The 13,697-nt window shown below is 43.4% G+C and overlaps 1 protein-coding gene and 1 long non-coding RNA gene across 3 annotated transcripts in view; one reads left to right on the top strand and one right to left on the bottom strand.

Annotated features, from left to right (window-relative positions):
• Positions 1-335: 335 nt before the first annotated feature.
• On the bottom strand, positions 336-7,622 carry LOC147683177 (uncharacterized). Its single transcript, XR_015300928.1, has 2 exons — positions 7,521-7,622; positions 336-1,901 (listed from the first exon to the last, which is right to left on the bottom strand). It is a non-coding gene; the product is annotated as an uncharacterized LOC147683177 (long non-coding RNA).
• A 170-nt stretch (positions 7,623-7,792) lies between these two features.
• The window catches only part of PBDC1 (polysaccharide biosynthesis domain containing 1), a 45,269-nt gene continuing 39,364 nt past the window's right edge, over positions 7,793-13,697 (top strand). The window contains exons 1-2 of one of the 2 annotated variants that reach the window (XM_086943675.1): positions 7,793-7,930; positions 13,257-13,322. In XM_086943675.1, coding sequence (XP_086799801.1) covers positions 7,853-7,930; positions 13,257-13,322 — 144 coding nt within the window. In that variant the 5' untranslated portion in view covers positions 7,793-7,852. The remainder of the gene's footprint in view (positions 7,931-13,256; positions 13,323-13,697) is intronic. The other variant, XM_086943676.1, reaches the window with a different exon arrangement.

Genomic DNA, 13,697 nt, shown 5'->3' with positions numbered 1-13,697 from the left:
TAACATACATTAAAAAAACACACTTCTACATATCATACAAAACGGGTTTCCAAAGTACTTGCACTACCTCAGTCTGTATGTGTGAAATCAAGCATTGAATTGCATTTTGCTCTTTGTTACATGTAAATAGAGGAATATTGATTCATCATTTAATAATAATGTGGGCCACTAATACAGAGAAAATGGAACTCTAAAACGTCTTCTGTTACTCTTGGCAAAGTCGTCAGGGCATTAGGGTATTCTTGAATCATGTTAGAAAACAAGTTACTTTCAATAAACGACATTCAAGTCGATGCAGGGATTTAAGGTTAAGTACTTAACTGAGACCATAAGAAATATTGAAAATGCGTTTCTCATTTTAATGAATCTTTATCATAATTTTTCAAGAAATTTGCTGTCTGATTAACAGGTTGAATCTAATAATGGCTCAGTTCGCGCTTCAGCTCTTAGATACACCTATCCGCCCAAGCTCTAACCGGCACCAAACAGTACTCTGTTGCGAAAAGAGAGGTTGGTAAAAAGGAAACTTTGACGGATCGTTTTGCCTGACCTTGCCATGGCCACCACCCATGCCATAAATTTGAGAGCAGTCTAGCCGGATTAACGCATGCGCATATCGGGTAATTGGATTGGCAAGTGAGCCACAAGGCAGGAAAGCGGAAGTAGGGTGAGAGTTGACAAGTGGTCGTCGGGCACGCTTCAATCGTCATGGCGCAAGAAGGAGCAGGCGGCAGAGCCACCAGAAGTCTGGGGGGTGATCCGGGGCGGTCTGGAAGATCTATTTAAAGGGATGTGGGACCTTGTGGGGTTGTCCTTGGCAGGTAGTAGGGTGATGATGTGTGATCAGTTTTATCTGAGTCGAAAATTAATGAAGAGTTTTGGGGTAGGGTGACAAACTGGCATGGATGTGAATTCAGGGCGGGGAGTGTAAAAATTCAGGACGGAGGGTCAAAATTAAGGACAATAATTCGGGACAAAGGGCAAGTTTTACCAACACTATAAATTAAGTTGTACAATAGTATGTGAGTAAATAGACAACAAACATAAGTACAAGTCAAAATAAGTGACATAGCAGCCTCCCCACTTTCAAGTCCTAGAAAATCCCATATTGCTCTGGGTGTTTTTTCTGGCCCAAAAGAAAGGAAATAGGATTTTAGTGCTGCCCAGCACTTCAACAGTTGCGCAGTGACTGGGAACAATGTGAGCCACTGTTTAGGGACATGCCGAAACCAAGGCTGCCACTCTAGGTCCACAAAAGTGAAAAACCCTTTCAACCCCGCTGTCCGCTGTGCAGAAGAGAAATGGCTGTAGACTTTTAGAACAAAGGATTCTACATCCATTGAAAGTCCATTAATAGCTTGTTTAGCACAGTTGTGCAGGATATGGGCAGAACGATTTCCAGGCAGAATGTCTCCATTTGCTCCCTTCAAAAGCTGGAACACAGAATGACGTTGTCCATAGTCAACACTTGCGTTGTCCCCACAGTATGCCCTGACGTGCTCCATTTTCAAACCATGGTTATTTAATTTTGTTGTGATCTGCTGTGCAATAGCTGTAGCAGTCTCTGCTGCATCCTCGTAGAAATCCAGCAGAGTGTAGGCCACACCGGAGATGAAATTAAAGTGCAGCAACTAAAGTGGATAGAGTTTAATGTTACCTTTGTTTGAGGCGTCACTGCAAACAGAAAAACATCTATCTTTTAAGTCTTCTTGTGCTCGCTGCAACGATAGAGGTGCAGGCACATTCACAGTGATGCTCGAGGCCTTTGTGCGGCCACAAGTTGCTTCCATTGCTATGGATGAGTCGGTATACATTACTTTGCTTATGCCACAAACCAGGGAGCGGTAGGAGATGTGATGCTTCACAGCATGGTACACCAGAGTCACCTCTGCAGCTATGACCTAAAATGTAAAAAAAAAATACACAAAAAGGTATAAGCACGCAAAGAAAAACTCCATTGGTGAAGAAAACAATGGCCACAATGGGGCTTAGAACTGCAAATTTAAAGTAAAGTGTCAGCTAGTAACCCAAAAGCAATTATGACGTGCTCTTAATATAAACAGAGTGAGAAAAGCGCAGTAAAGGCAACCTGACTTGGTAAACACTGCTGCACATTTAAAGAAAGTAACAGAAAATGGTTAGATGGCTTGCCTATTCAGTTTGGGAGTCTTAGAGTGTGACAAAGCAAGAAGAGTGTAAAAGAATTACATAAAACCCATGTCACATTATGATGAAGCAAGCAATTACTTACTTTGGATACTTCTGGCTGGGAGCTTGGTTGCAGGTAAGATGAAATTGTGGCAGTCAGTATGTGGAGTTATGTTTGGATGCGATGACAACTTGTGCATGCTACTATCACGCAACATAGTTAGGCCTAAACATAATACTGGGACCGAAGAGTCCGCCGTTTTTAGGCTGATCTGGTCACCGGAGACTGAGGCATAGGAGAATCACAGCATTTGTAAAACTGAAATGTTTAAACTAACTTAAAGAAACGTGGGATAAGGAGTCAGACGCGGACTTGCCCACAGGGACATTTAAAGTTCTCACCTTAATTGTGGCAATATCTTAAAATATTCTTAAATGAACACAGTCTCCTGTATTTATGAAACCTGCCCGAGTTCTGCATACATTGTCTGATCCTGGGCATGTGCAATTTCTCTCAGGCCCATCTTAATTGGCTTAGGTTATAAATGCGGCCTTCTGATTGGTTTTAGGTTTGTTAGTTGGGCCCCATGACAGTCATTTGTATCATTCAAAGATACTGGCCCCTTTACTCGAAACACTATTTTCTTTCCTGTGTCCCCCTCCCGCAGTCTGTGATTTCTCTGCCCCCCTCCCATTCGTGCCTTTTAGCCCGCCCACACCCCTGTTTCAAATGCAATAGGACTCACGTAAATGTGAGTACTATTGCATTGCAAATGCTTGTTTTTAAAGTAGTGCGCACCAACATGGGCGAGCTGCCTTAAATCTGACGCATGCGCCAAAAGTCCCCCAATTCACGAGGAAAAACAGGGAGTGATCTGGCTAGGAGAGTGTTTGGTTTCCTGCGCTCGCGCACACCACACCACATAAGCTGACTGCAAAAATTATGCCAGCCGATTAAGATTTTACTGTCAACCTACGGCTAGGCTTCTGGCAGAAACAGAGGCTAACTTCAAACTGGGAACACGTCCACTCAGATGCCCACCTGTCAGCTATATAGTAAGACGGGTCAGACAGATACTCTCTCTGCACCTCAGAGGCCCGCGTGGACGACACAGCTAATAAGCACATCGGAATTTCACACAGCGCATTAAGATTGGTTGAGGTGCCAAAAATTCTCCAATCCGAGGTCATCGTCTACATTTCGAGTTGTGCCCACATGGTATTGGCCATGATACGACCCGGAAGTACTAAGGCGGACAGAGGTACAGCATGATCTTGGAGGTCTCTACTGGCCAAAAGTGAGTCAATAGTCGAAGGGCATGTTTATTGTATAATTAACTTCTATAATTATTCACAAAAGGTACTACGTTTTTAGTTACCCGCTGGTCCAAGCATAGGCTACTTGGCTGTTTTGATTTATACTTTCAAAAAAGGTGTTTTACATACAGCCCCGTGAGCGAATGGTCTGTGGTTCGAGATTCTTCGGGGTCGTGGGGACACTGCCAGGAGGCGATAGGTGATATCCGCCACAGTTTATACCAACCTGGGGGATTGAGAAAAGATCTGTTAACACTTATTTTTTTTCATAGCAGTATCTCAACAGAAGGTAATGGACTGCTTTACATGAGAATGCATTTGTTTATGGTAGGCACAGGGAGATGAAGGGATTTTCCCAGAATAGCAGAATGTTAGGCTGATGCCGAAACTTGAACCTGGTTCCCAAGCGCCAAAGTTGGCGGTTCTGGCCATTACATCACATCCTCGTAATCGAGTCTCTGCATTTACTCAACAACATTCTATGATTCTGGGCAGTTGTATTTTGGACTTTACACAGGCACCAGTTACCTTTACAGGGACACATCCTCTCTGGATGTTTATCCGCGTTTATTATTTCGTAATGAGACATATTAATGAAGAAAGCTTCTGAAAGTCTCCTTACACAAACATCCATTTGATTCTTACCTGGTGAGCTCCCTGCTTTCCTTGTACTTATCTCTATCGCACCAGACCTACATTTTAACACCTTCAATGCTATAGCAATTCTCCCCCGGTGCTGGGTGTCCCTTAAATCCCATTGTTCATGACGAGCTCAGCTCGTCATGAGAACAGGAGCACTGTACTGCATGACGAGCTGAGCTCGTCATGAGCATGGAAGGGGTTAGAGCGTCCCGATGCTTCACTTAGGTACAAGGTGCTTTATAAATGTAACCAGGTAGCGATGAAACCAGGTGCAAGTTCGTATTTTTTAATTTACATTTGCTATTACAAAGGGCTTCAATATGAGTGGTAAGGAAGGACACGCTTGAAGAGGGACGTGGTGGTGGTATGGACGTTGTTTGTGGTAGGGTGACCAGACGTCCCGGATTTCCCAGGACTGTCGCAGATTTCAGAGTACTGTCCTGAAGCTTTTCTTCATGTTAAGTACATCTCGGTTTTTAGAACAAAGGTCAAGTCCTCCTGCAAACCAAAGCCCTGTTGAAAGTTCTGCTCATGTTTCCAGAATTTTTACAGGCACATCTAACGTTGGAAATAATGTATCTGCCTCTTCCAAGCAGCGCAGGAGAAGGCCTGCTGCATGCTCAGAGGAGACAGAGTGGGGGAGGGCAGGAGGCTCAGGCTGGCAATCCTGCCATAGGCACACATATACATATATATACACACACACACACACACACACACACACATACACATACAGGGCTTTAAGGGGGGTGGAAAAACTGGGGGGTCTCGCAAAGTGGCGCGACCAACGTAATTAAGGGTCCGGCTTAAAAGCACCCAAGCTGAAAATCTATGCTTAGCTTCTCAGGTTGCCGTCCGACTGGCAATTTGGAACTACTGTCATTACATCCAGGTATATAATTCAGCAAGTAACACTACCCTTGCAACAAGCCAGTACTATTGGCTTTGTCAATGGGTTTTAGTTGAACAACATGAATAAGCACTAGCCATGGCTTCGTAGTATAGCATATTGAAAATGCTCCTGTTTTGAAATGATAACACTATAAAAGAACAACTCTCCTTGAAATTCACATGAAAGACAGTGAAGGGACCAGTCTCATCACCTGCTTTTTATAACTGCTGATGCTGAACACCGGCAAGACCAGGCCCACTTAAAGGGTGTGTGTGCGTATAAAAATCAGAACAGGCCAGAAATAGAAGTACGGGACTAAAAGATCAGAAGCCTTGAGAGCGCCGACATTTACACTGATGAACAGCCATGAACACCCCTTTTAAAGGTGTACTGACACGGAGGCACGCGTTCTGCATCGACTTCCTTTTGAATGCATTGGACCGAAGAAGGAACTTGGAGGGGCGCATTAGAAAATTATCCAATTGTAGGTATATATTTTCCTATTTTTTTTAAAATACATTTTACATTTTGTCTATTATACAGTGCATTGATTAGTGTGTGTATCCATGTATGTGGATTTAGAGAGATTGTAGCTAACCTCAAGGCAACCGGGTGCTCTGTTAATTTATAATCCACTTATTCCTGTTAAGTAGTTGATTGTGGACTATTTAAGGCAATTCTTGAGGCTCTGTTTACACAAAAATTTCTCACATAACCTGCTGTGGAATGGGAAGAGATGCTTGTTGGAATAGGGAACAGCTGTACCATCTACCATGCCTTAAATTACAACTAACAAATGAATGGAGTGATTGCTTTCAAAAACTATGCACTCTTAAGGTGCTGTCATTTATATGTCAAACTCATCAAGTTGTTGCCAGGAATAAATTAGGAAAGTGTGACATAGCGTGACATTTGTGATCATGTCGAAGCACTTACACAGTGATATATTTATAGTTTTCCCTACATATGAACCTGCCGAAACGCTTCATTAAATTGCCATCAGGGTGCAGCTGCCGTCAGATATCGCTGCTTGTTGATTGTCAGCTTCACTAAATACAAACGTTGCTTTAATTTGGGAGGGTAGGGGAGATGCGCATACGAAGAATTACAGAGACCATTGTAATCAGAGCTTACAAGGCTTTCTGCAAGCTTTCAGTAAAAGCATGCAGATCAGTACTGGGGCACACAAGCACCGGGGCCTACACACAATCTGTTGGAAGTATTTAATTTGGGCTGCTGGATTTCACCACAGGCCGACCTCCACTGAAGTCATGTTAAACCTCTAAGTTAGTACAGCCCTGCTTCTCTAAAGATCATCAACAGGCATGCATAAAGTTTCTTGTTTGAGGACGTCAGCTCCAGTTTTCTTTACTTTTTGACATTCAAAAACTGCCCCTTTGAAAGCTGGCTCTTCTTAATATAGGCAACAGCTCCTCTGCACTTTATTTACTCTCCCCGTGGGTGTGCAAGTTTACTTTATATTAGCCACTAAACTACCTCATGGTATAACATTTTTAGAGGGGGCTGCATCTGATTCTTTGTCAGAGCGCTTACACAGTGATACATTTACAGCCACAGAGATCTACATTGCACTACTGTGCATTAATATGCTGCATCACTAAATACTTTTAAGGTCCCAAAGGCGAGACCGATTGCATTGCAAATGCTGGTTTCCATACTCCGTGCTAAAACAGATTGGATAAATCCTCTGTGTTATCAGCCTCTTAGCATTTAAATAATAAGACAAATATCAATAGGAGGAACTTACTAAAACTGTTGAGGGGGGCTGGTTCTCGTTCTTTAGGGAGTAGACCTTTTAAGGAGAGACTTTAAAATGGTGTTGTCGTAATCACACGTTACTGCTTTACAGGTTACATAATTGAGATCAACCCACTAACGAAGGTCTTGTAAAGATAGTGGACGAACGTCTCATCTCTCCCATGGGAATCTCTCCAGGGAATACATGCACGTATATCTAATAAGTGTACGTGAGCCAGGAAGCATGTCCGAGTTCATATTAACATTATGGCAAGGCAGGAGTCCATTTCTGCTGCAGGATGGCCCTGTCTTTTATTCATTTTGTTCCAAATGTACATCTTCTTTTAAATATTTATACCACGATGGGAAGTTTAATCTCTGTAGAAGGGAGGCGTATTTATGCAGTGATCTGCACCTGGGAATGCTCATTTACAACATGCGGCTAGGCGGTTGATTAGTGAAAATGAGTGGTAATCGGTGCCGTTCACTGAAGATAAAATAACGTTTTCAGGTTTTATTTTCCACGAAAAATTCTCTAGTCAGACAGCCCCAAAACAAGTTTTTCACCACTGGACACAATCTTGAATGCCGCACTGAGATTCATCTCGAAAACATAAGTTTCTTTGTGTAGATTTCACAAACACCGTGATTGATTCCCCTTTAGAAGACTATGCCTCAGTTTCTGGGAAGTGAAAAGAAGTGGGAAGTGAAAATAAACGCACATCACGCTTCAAGAGGCAAAGAAAGCAGCAACTAAACTTACCTATCACCAAATCGGAATGAGTAGGTGTTTGATGGGAAACGACTAGTCCGCGGCAGACTGGCGATTCAAAAATGCAAAAGTTTAAAGCTCAAAATGTGCTCTGCATGTCCGATAGTACATTAGCTATTCTCATTGGCCCCTGAACCATCAGGGCCAATAAAAACACTCCTGCAGTGTACTAAAAAGCTCTAGGATTGGCCGAGGGCTTTCAAGCCAATCCTAGATCGCTTGGGTTGTTCTCCATAGCAACGATTGGAGGAACGGTTGGTGATAGAAAGGCACATGATTGGCCAAACAATTGTTCACCCAACAGCAGGCAAAATTACGGACAAATGGCGTCCCTTAAAGACATCTTCGCGGACAACGGACAGACGGCCGAAATGACGGGCTTTCCGCAAAATTTACGGATGGTTGGTCACCCTATTTTGGGGGACGGAGAATGCTAGCTAGTGATTTTAACTAGATTCTGAAGCCCTCCCCCAACACACCGCTGTTTAGCGGCAGAGTGTCTAGATTAGAGGTGGAGGCATGGTGTCAGTGGTGTGGGAGCTACGTGGAGTATTTAATGAAAATATAGGGGATTCCGTGGTTTAAAACCAAGTATGCTTGGCGTGGAAGGGGCTCTTGTCACTTCCACGTGGTGTGGTTGTTCATCTTCCACGTGGTGTCACTGATTGGGGAGTCTGAAGGGAAGAAACAGATACGTGAATGATTGTGGTGTAGTTTGGAAATGGAGGTTACAATCAAGTCCGGTATCAGAATTTGAGATCTGGGAGGGACATGAAGAAGCATGGGTGGTCCATAAAGATTAGTGGTGTTTTCCAGAGACTCGCATGTGTCTGAGAGCTCGGTCTAGACATGCTGGATGGTCTTCTACGTGTGTGCGAACACTCCACCAACTCCAGGGCTCTGTATACTAGTTGAGACAGTAGCTTTCTATAGGTTTAAACAGCTTTATCTTTTCCGCTCTCTCCACCTTCCCTTTCTCGTTCTCACTTTCCTTGCTGACAACTTCACCCTCCTTTCTCTCTACTCCAGCTTGCTGTCCGGCTCACCTCACCCTCTACTTCCTTCCACCTCACTCTCTTCACATCATCCTACTCTCTCTCCATCTTATCCACTTGTTTCGGTGCTGTGTCCTTCTATTACTTCACTTCATATTTATCTCACCTCATCCTCTCCTCTTTGTGCCTTATCCTACTTTGTCTCTTCTAACTGCTCCAACCTTTCACAGTGCGTCAGCTAACTCTCTTGCTCCATCTCGCCCTTTCTTCTCCCCCTCTTCTCTGTCCCTCACCCTGCTCTCTTTCTGACACACCCTCCTTCTCTCTCTATCCTCCCTCAGCCATATTATCCTTCCAGCCCTCTCTCAACGTCACCCGTCTCTCATCAGTTTAGGACCCGATGAGTTTAAGCAGCATTATAATCTGGCCACTACAATTATACAACCCGGAAGGACTACATTAAGCAGCTTTATTGACTAAATTTTGCAGCATAATGCAAGGTAGTATTATTTTGTAATTTTTTACACGTTAACACTGTCTGGAGAAAGGTTTGCCCTCATTAGTACCTGTTTAAAACGCAAGTACAGCAGTAAGCAACTGAAAGGAGAGGGGTTAACCTTTGCAAAGAGCCTTCTACTGTGCAGCAAAATATGACCGCGTTTTTAGTAACTTTTGATCGGTTTAACGTAGCTCTTAGTTGAAATCTGCAAATTATGCAGCAGAACATCGATAGTTTGGCAAATTCATATTTAACTGTAAAGCACTGTGGCTGCAGACTTGCATAATTCCAGTGGCCCTGATTATAATAGGGGCTCCCAGTTTTCTGTTTTTACTGATTTTTACATTTAAATACAGAAGAAAATTATTTTCCGGTCTGTATTTATTTTTAAATGCAGAAATATACGGAAAATAGGCAGCCTTTGTATATTTTTTTTCTACTATCAATCATGAGTGCTAGGTCAGTAGATGTACAGATTGCGAGGCAGGGGAGATTAAACAAGCATTTACAATGCAATAGGTCTCGCAATGACATTATTTTTAGCTATTGACGTAAATGGCAATGCCTTTAAAAAAAATTAAAAGGCATTGTTATTTACAATGCAAAACCAAAGGGGATGATGGACGGAGTGTTGAACATTGCAAGCACTCACCCCCCAGTCAACTGATCTGGGTTTAATCCATCATCATTCCTCAGCTCACTCTGCCACCCCAGTTCAGACATGACCATATGCAAATCAGTCTGACCCTGTGCCTCATGGAAACAGTCCAGCCAGAACTGCCAAGCCATGTCTTCCCTGGACCGGAAACCAGCATCCTGGGACTGGTTTCTGGCTAATCAGCTGTCATCAGTCAGGCTAGCTTGAATCCAGTGGCAAAGTGAGCAAGGGACCCACGTCTGGGCATACCCTGCCAACTTTACAATACCAAAAGCGACACCTATTGCACTGCATTGCGTGGTGTCCGTGAAGAGGGTGCCACACTTATTAAAGTTTTTTTTTTTTAATGTGTGTGGGTGGGGCAGAGAGAGAAGAAGAAATGACCCCCAGTCAAGAGATCTGGGTTAAATCCAGTTTCTGGGGTACAAATAACAACTGAACTCTACATAGGAGGGTGCATCAGCAGAACACACCCTTATTGACACAAAAGGCTCTTGATCTACTAAGAATTCATAAAAGAGTGCACTGCCACTGCTGTTTTAAGTTCTACACTTGAGGCAGGGATGTAGACCTCTGTCCGCTATAAAGACATGCTTGGTGCGTATCACTTGGTCACACCACAGATCGTGAGCATCACACTGTCGAGGCCAGGTCTAGGCCTCTGCACACAAGCTAGTTTGGCATACGTCACAGCTAAATATGTCAGGCTACCAGATTTACAAGCAGTCGGGCACTCTGGGCCTACATACCATGAAAGGGCCATTCCCGTCTCAACCAACAACTGTAAATGGCTAGGCCTGTTTTTTTTTTGGGGGGGGGGGGCGTTTCACGCACAAGTCTGCCACGCAGGTCGAACTAAGTGAGGCGCACATGAAATGCTCCAATTCCCATGAGCCGCGTACCGAGGGCAGGGGTGGGGTGCACGCAGGACATCCCTGGTTCCTTTGTGCCTTTCTGCTGGTCGGAGCCCCTCGGGGAGCAGACAATGAGCATTCTATGCTGCCGGCCACTGGCTGGGCCCAAAGCCCATGAGGTAATGGGCTGGGAATGCATGGCCTGCAACAGCAGGACTCCCCCGCCTCAAAGGGGGCCACTAGTTAAAGGCTGAGGAAGGGGGCCTCGGGACAACTTCACTTCTCTCTGAGAGTTAATGGGGCAGGAATGTGAAGACACTGGGCGGGGAAGGCGAGCACTGCAATGGGGACAGGAGGGTGAATGGAAGGGGCCTACGGGTGGGGGGGGGCGGTACTGCAGCCGAGGGACACTGTTCCAGCCCAGCAGCAGCACCACCTGGCCCAGACCCTCATTCTACAGGAGCAGAAGCTGCTCTTAAAAGAGCACAGCTGCACGGTTTTCCAGGATTATTAAACATGTACACTTTTCTGTTACGCAGATTATTTTCACACACAACACCGTGCACTAGCAACATTCGATTCACCAGACTAGTATGGTCGGATAACAACATTCCTCAAGGAAATAAGTGATGTGAAGCTGGGTTCTAACAACAAAATCTACTGGACTTGCACTAAGAGCTGCGCATACTACTGATCAAACAGTGTAGCTAACACACAAGTCAAGAGAAAGGACGCAAGGGACATTTATTTAAAATAATACATATAAAGAAACAGAACGTCCAAACTGGTCCCTAATGAATTAATTGTATACATTCACATCTCTACTCCATTTTAATCTCTTCAGGTCCCGCATCTTAAAGCACGCCGTGCGTGCCTGCAATGAGCTCACAGGAAACATGATGTGGCAGTACACGCCCCCAAAAGATAAGAAAGTGCTTCACGACAGCCGTGAAGCAGACCATCCAGTCCGGATGGGCCGGACGAAAAGGAGAAAGGGTGGTAACCAAGTAGTCGCCTTTTCAATGGGAAGCCAGCGTTTACCATAAACGTTGACGCGACCCAGTGAAAATGAGGGGCGGGGCTTCAAGTCCCTTTTTAAAATCTCATCTACCCCAATATGTCTAGCAGAGCGAGCAGCGCATGCATGCTGCAATGCTAGGCAAGACCTAAAAACTCAGATGATTTCCTAATTAAGCCTAATTAAGTGCTGATCTAAAGTTATTTATGCTATTCTTCTATGCAAGTGTTTTTAGATAATGCTATTCCACGGAATACTGCTGAAACCTTTTGGACATTTAAATGTTGGCATCTTTTTATCAGATAAAAAAATGTGGAAAAATACCCATTGCCGCTTCATTTATACAGAAAACCCAAAATAAAAATGGATAACTACAGGAAAAATGAGCAAAAAATAAATACAGACGGAAATGTCGAAAAATACTTTAAAACCAGGAGCCCTAATTATAATCCATTTCTGTCTGTTCATGTGACAAAAAGTAAAATTGTTGAGAGAAAATAAATGCACAGTCACAGTGACCCAAAAGGGGGTGTCTGTTCTTTAAGTTCCTTTTAATTATATTAGCGAGCTCTGCCTTCGGAGAGCACATTGGGAGATTGAGACTAGGCAGGAAAGTGGCAGCACATGTTGCCAGTACTGCAATGGAATTGTTGCCAGTGATTTTCTTTGCATAATACACTTGCGTTGCTCCTTCTCCTTCCCTTTCTGTGTCAGTGTTAGTGAAACCTGACAAGTCTTTTCACTTAAGAAGACTCAAAACTGTTGTGCTGCCTGTTTTTTTTTTGCTTGATATAGTGCCATTAACCAGGAATTATTCAATTCTGTAGCTGCAGGGTATTCCACACAATTCCGAATTTGTCACATAATCCATCATCTGCTGCATGATTTGCAAATTTTAACAAAAAATTGTTTCTAGCTCCAAGGATCAAAGTTCCTAAAAACACATTAATTACCTTTTAGTTGCCTATTGCTGTATTTTGGTGTTAAATTGGTACTAACCTGGTGTAATCTTTGCCAAGATAGTGTTAACATATGAAATGTAAAAAATATTGACGTAATACTGTCACAAAATGTGCCTACGTAGAGTAATATGCCTTTTCCTGCCACGTAATTTGGCTAATCCTGTTATGTAGTTTGATTTTCCCTAGCCGTATAATTCCTGTGGCCCCGGCCATTAGTTAGGAATACCCTCACAGTAGAAATAAAATTAAATAAACCACTATTAAGATATATATCCTGATTGTATGCACATTTTCACGTACTCTTCTTATTATGGCAAAATCCTTCAGTGTTCTTGGTAGGAAACTGCTTTCCTGAATTAATTAGTGTGTTAGCTTGTTGTCTCGATATGGGGGTTGGGGGGGGGGGGGGTTGTTTCGGGTACTCATATTTACACCTGCACAGGAATAGCAATCACCCCCTGTGACCTCACCGTTGTCCCCAGGCTCTTATTAGGCTTTGATAGCGAGGCTGCAGTCCGGTCTTATTTTTTTTCATTAAGTAAAACAACAAATTTTTTTTTTTTCTACTTGTGAATGGGCCTTGGGTTGGTCATGGAGCTATTTTGGAAAGGTGGCCCCCCCTGGTCCACCTTTTATAACCTGGTTTGGGTACAATGCAGTATAGCCATGTAAGACTGGGCCAGCGGGGCTCTATTGTAAGTTCACAAACACTGTTGTTTCTGATACTTTCATTCTTCTTAGGGCCCCAACGAAGCAATGGCTGCCGCACATGCTTTGTCCCTTCCAGCGGACCAGTATGGAAATGATGTAAGTATCTCTTTGAAGTTTGGGGGCGTATGTTGTGTTCACCTATGCCATGTTTTCTTGATGGTTTCTGTACCTTGCACTCAAGTCTGATTTTTCTAGCTTAATATTACATTTATCACTGAGTGCTCCTCTTCACAGTGGGTAGGGTGGGGTGTTTTTTTTTGCTCCGAAACTGGATATGTAGACTTGGATTGTGATGGATGCAAGTAACATTTTTCGAACTTAAAAAAACGCACTATTAGAAAAATGGAATATTGCATTCGATATAATCATTTAGAGATCTATAGATTGTGAGATCTAGTGAGAGAGAACCGCAAGCCTTCAGCTGTTTCTGTACGTAAATGTAAAGGTTTGAAAAAGAAAACAACATTTAAG

Source organism: Lissotriton vulgaris, chromosome 11 (genome assembly GCF_964263255.1).
Source record: "Lissotriton vulgaris chromosome 11, aLisVul1.2, whole genome shotgun sequence".
NCBI classification, from domain to species: domain Eukaryota; kingdom Metazoa; phylum Chordata; class Amphibia; order Caudata; family Salamandridae; genus Lissotriton; species Lissotriton vulgaris.
This window is presented reverse-complemented; position numbering and strand designations above follow the sequence as displayed.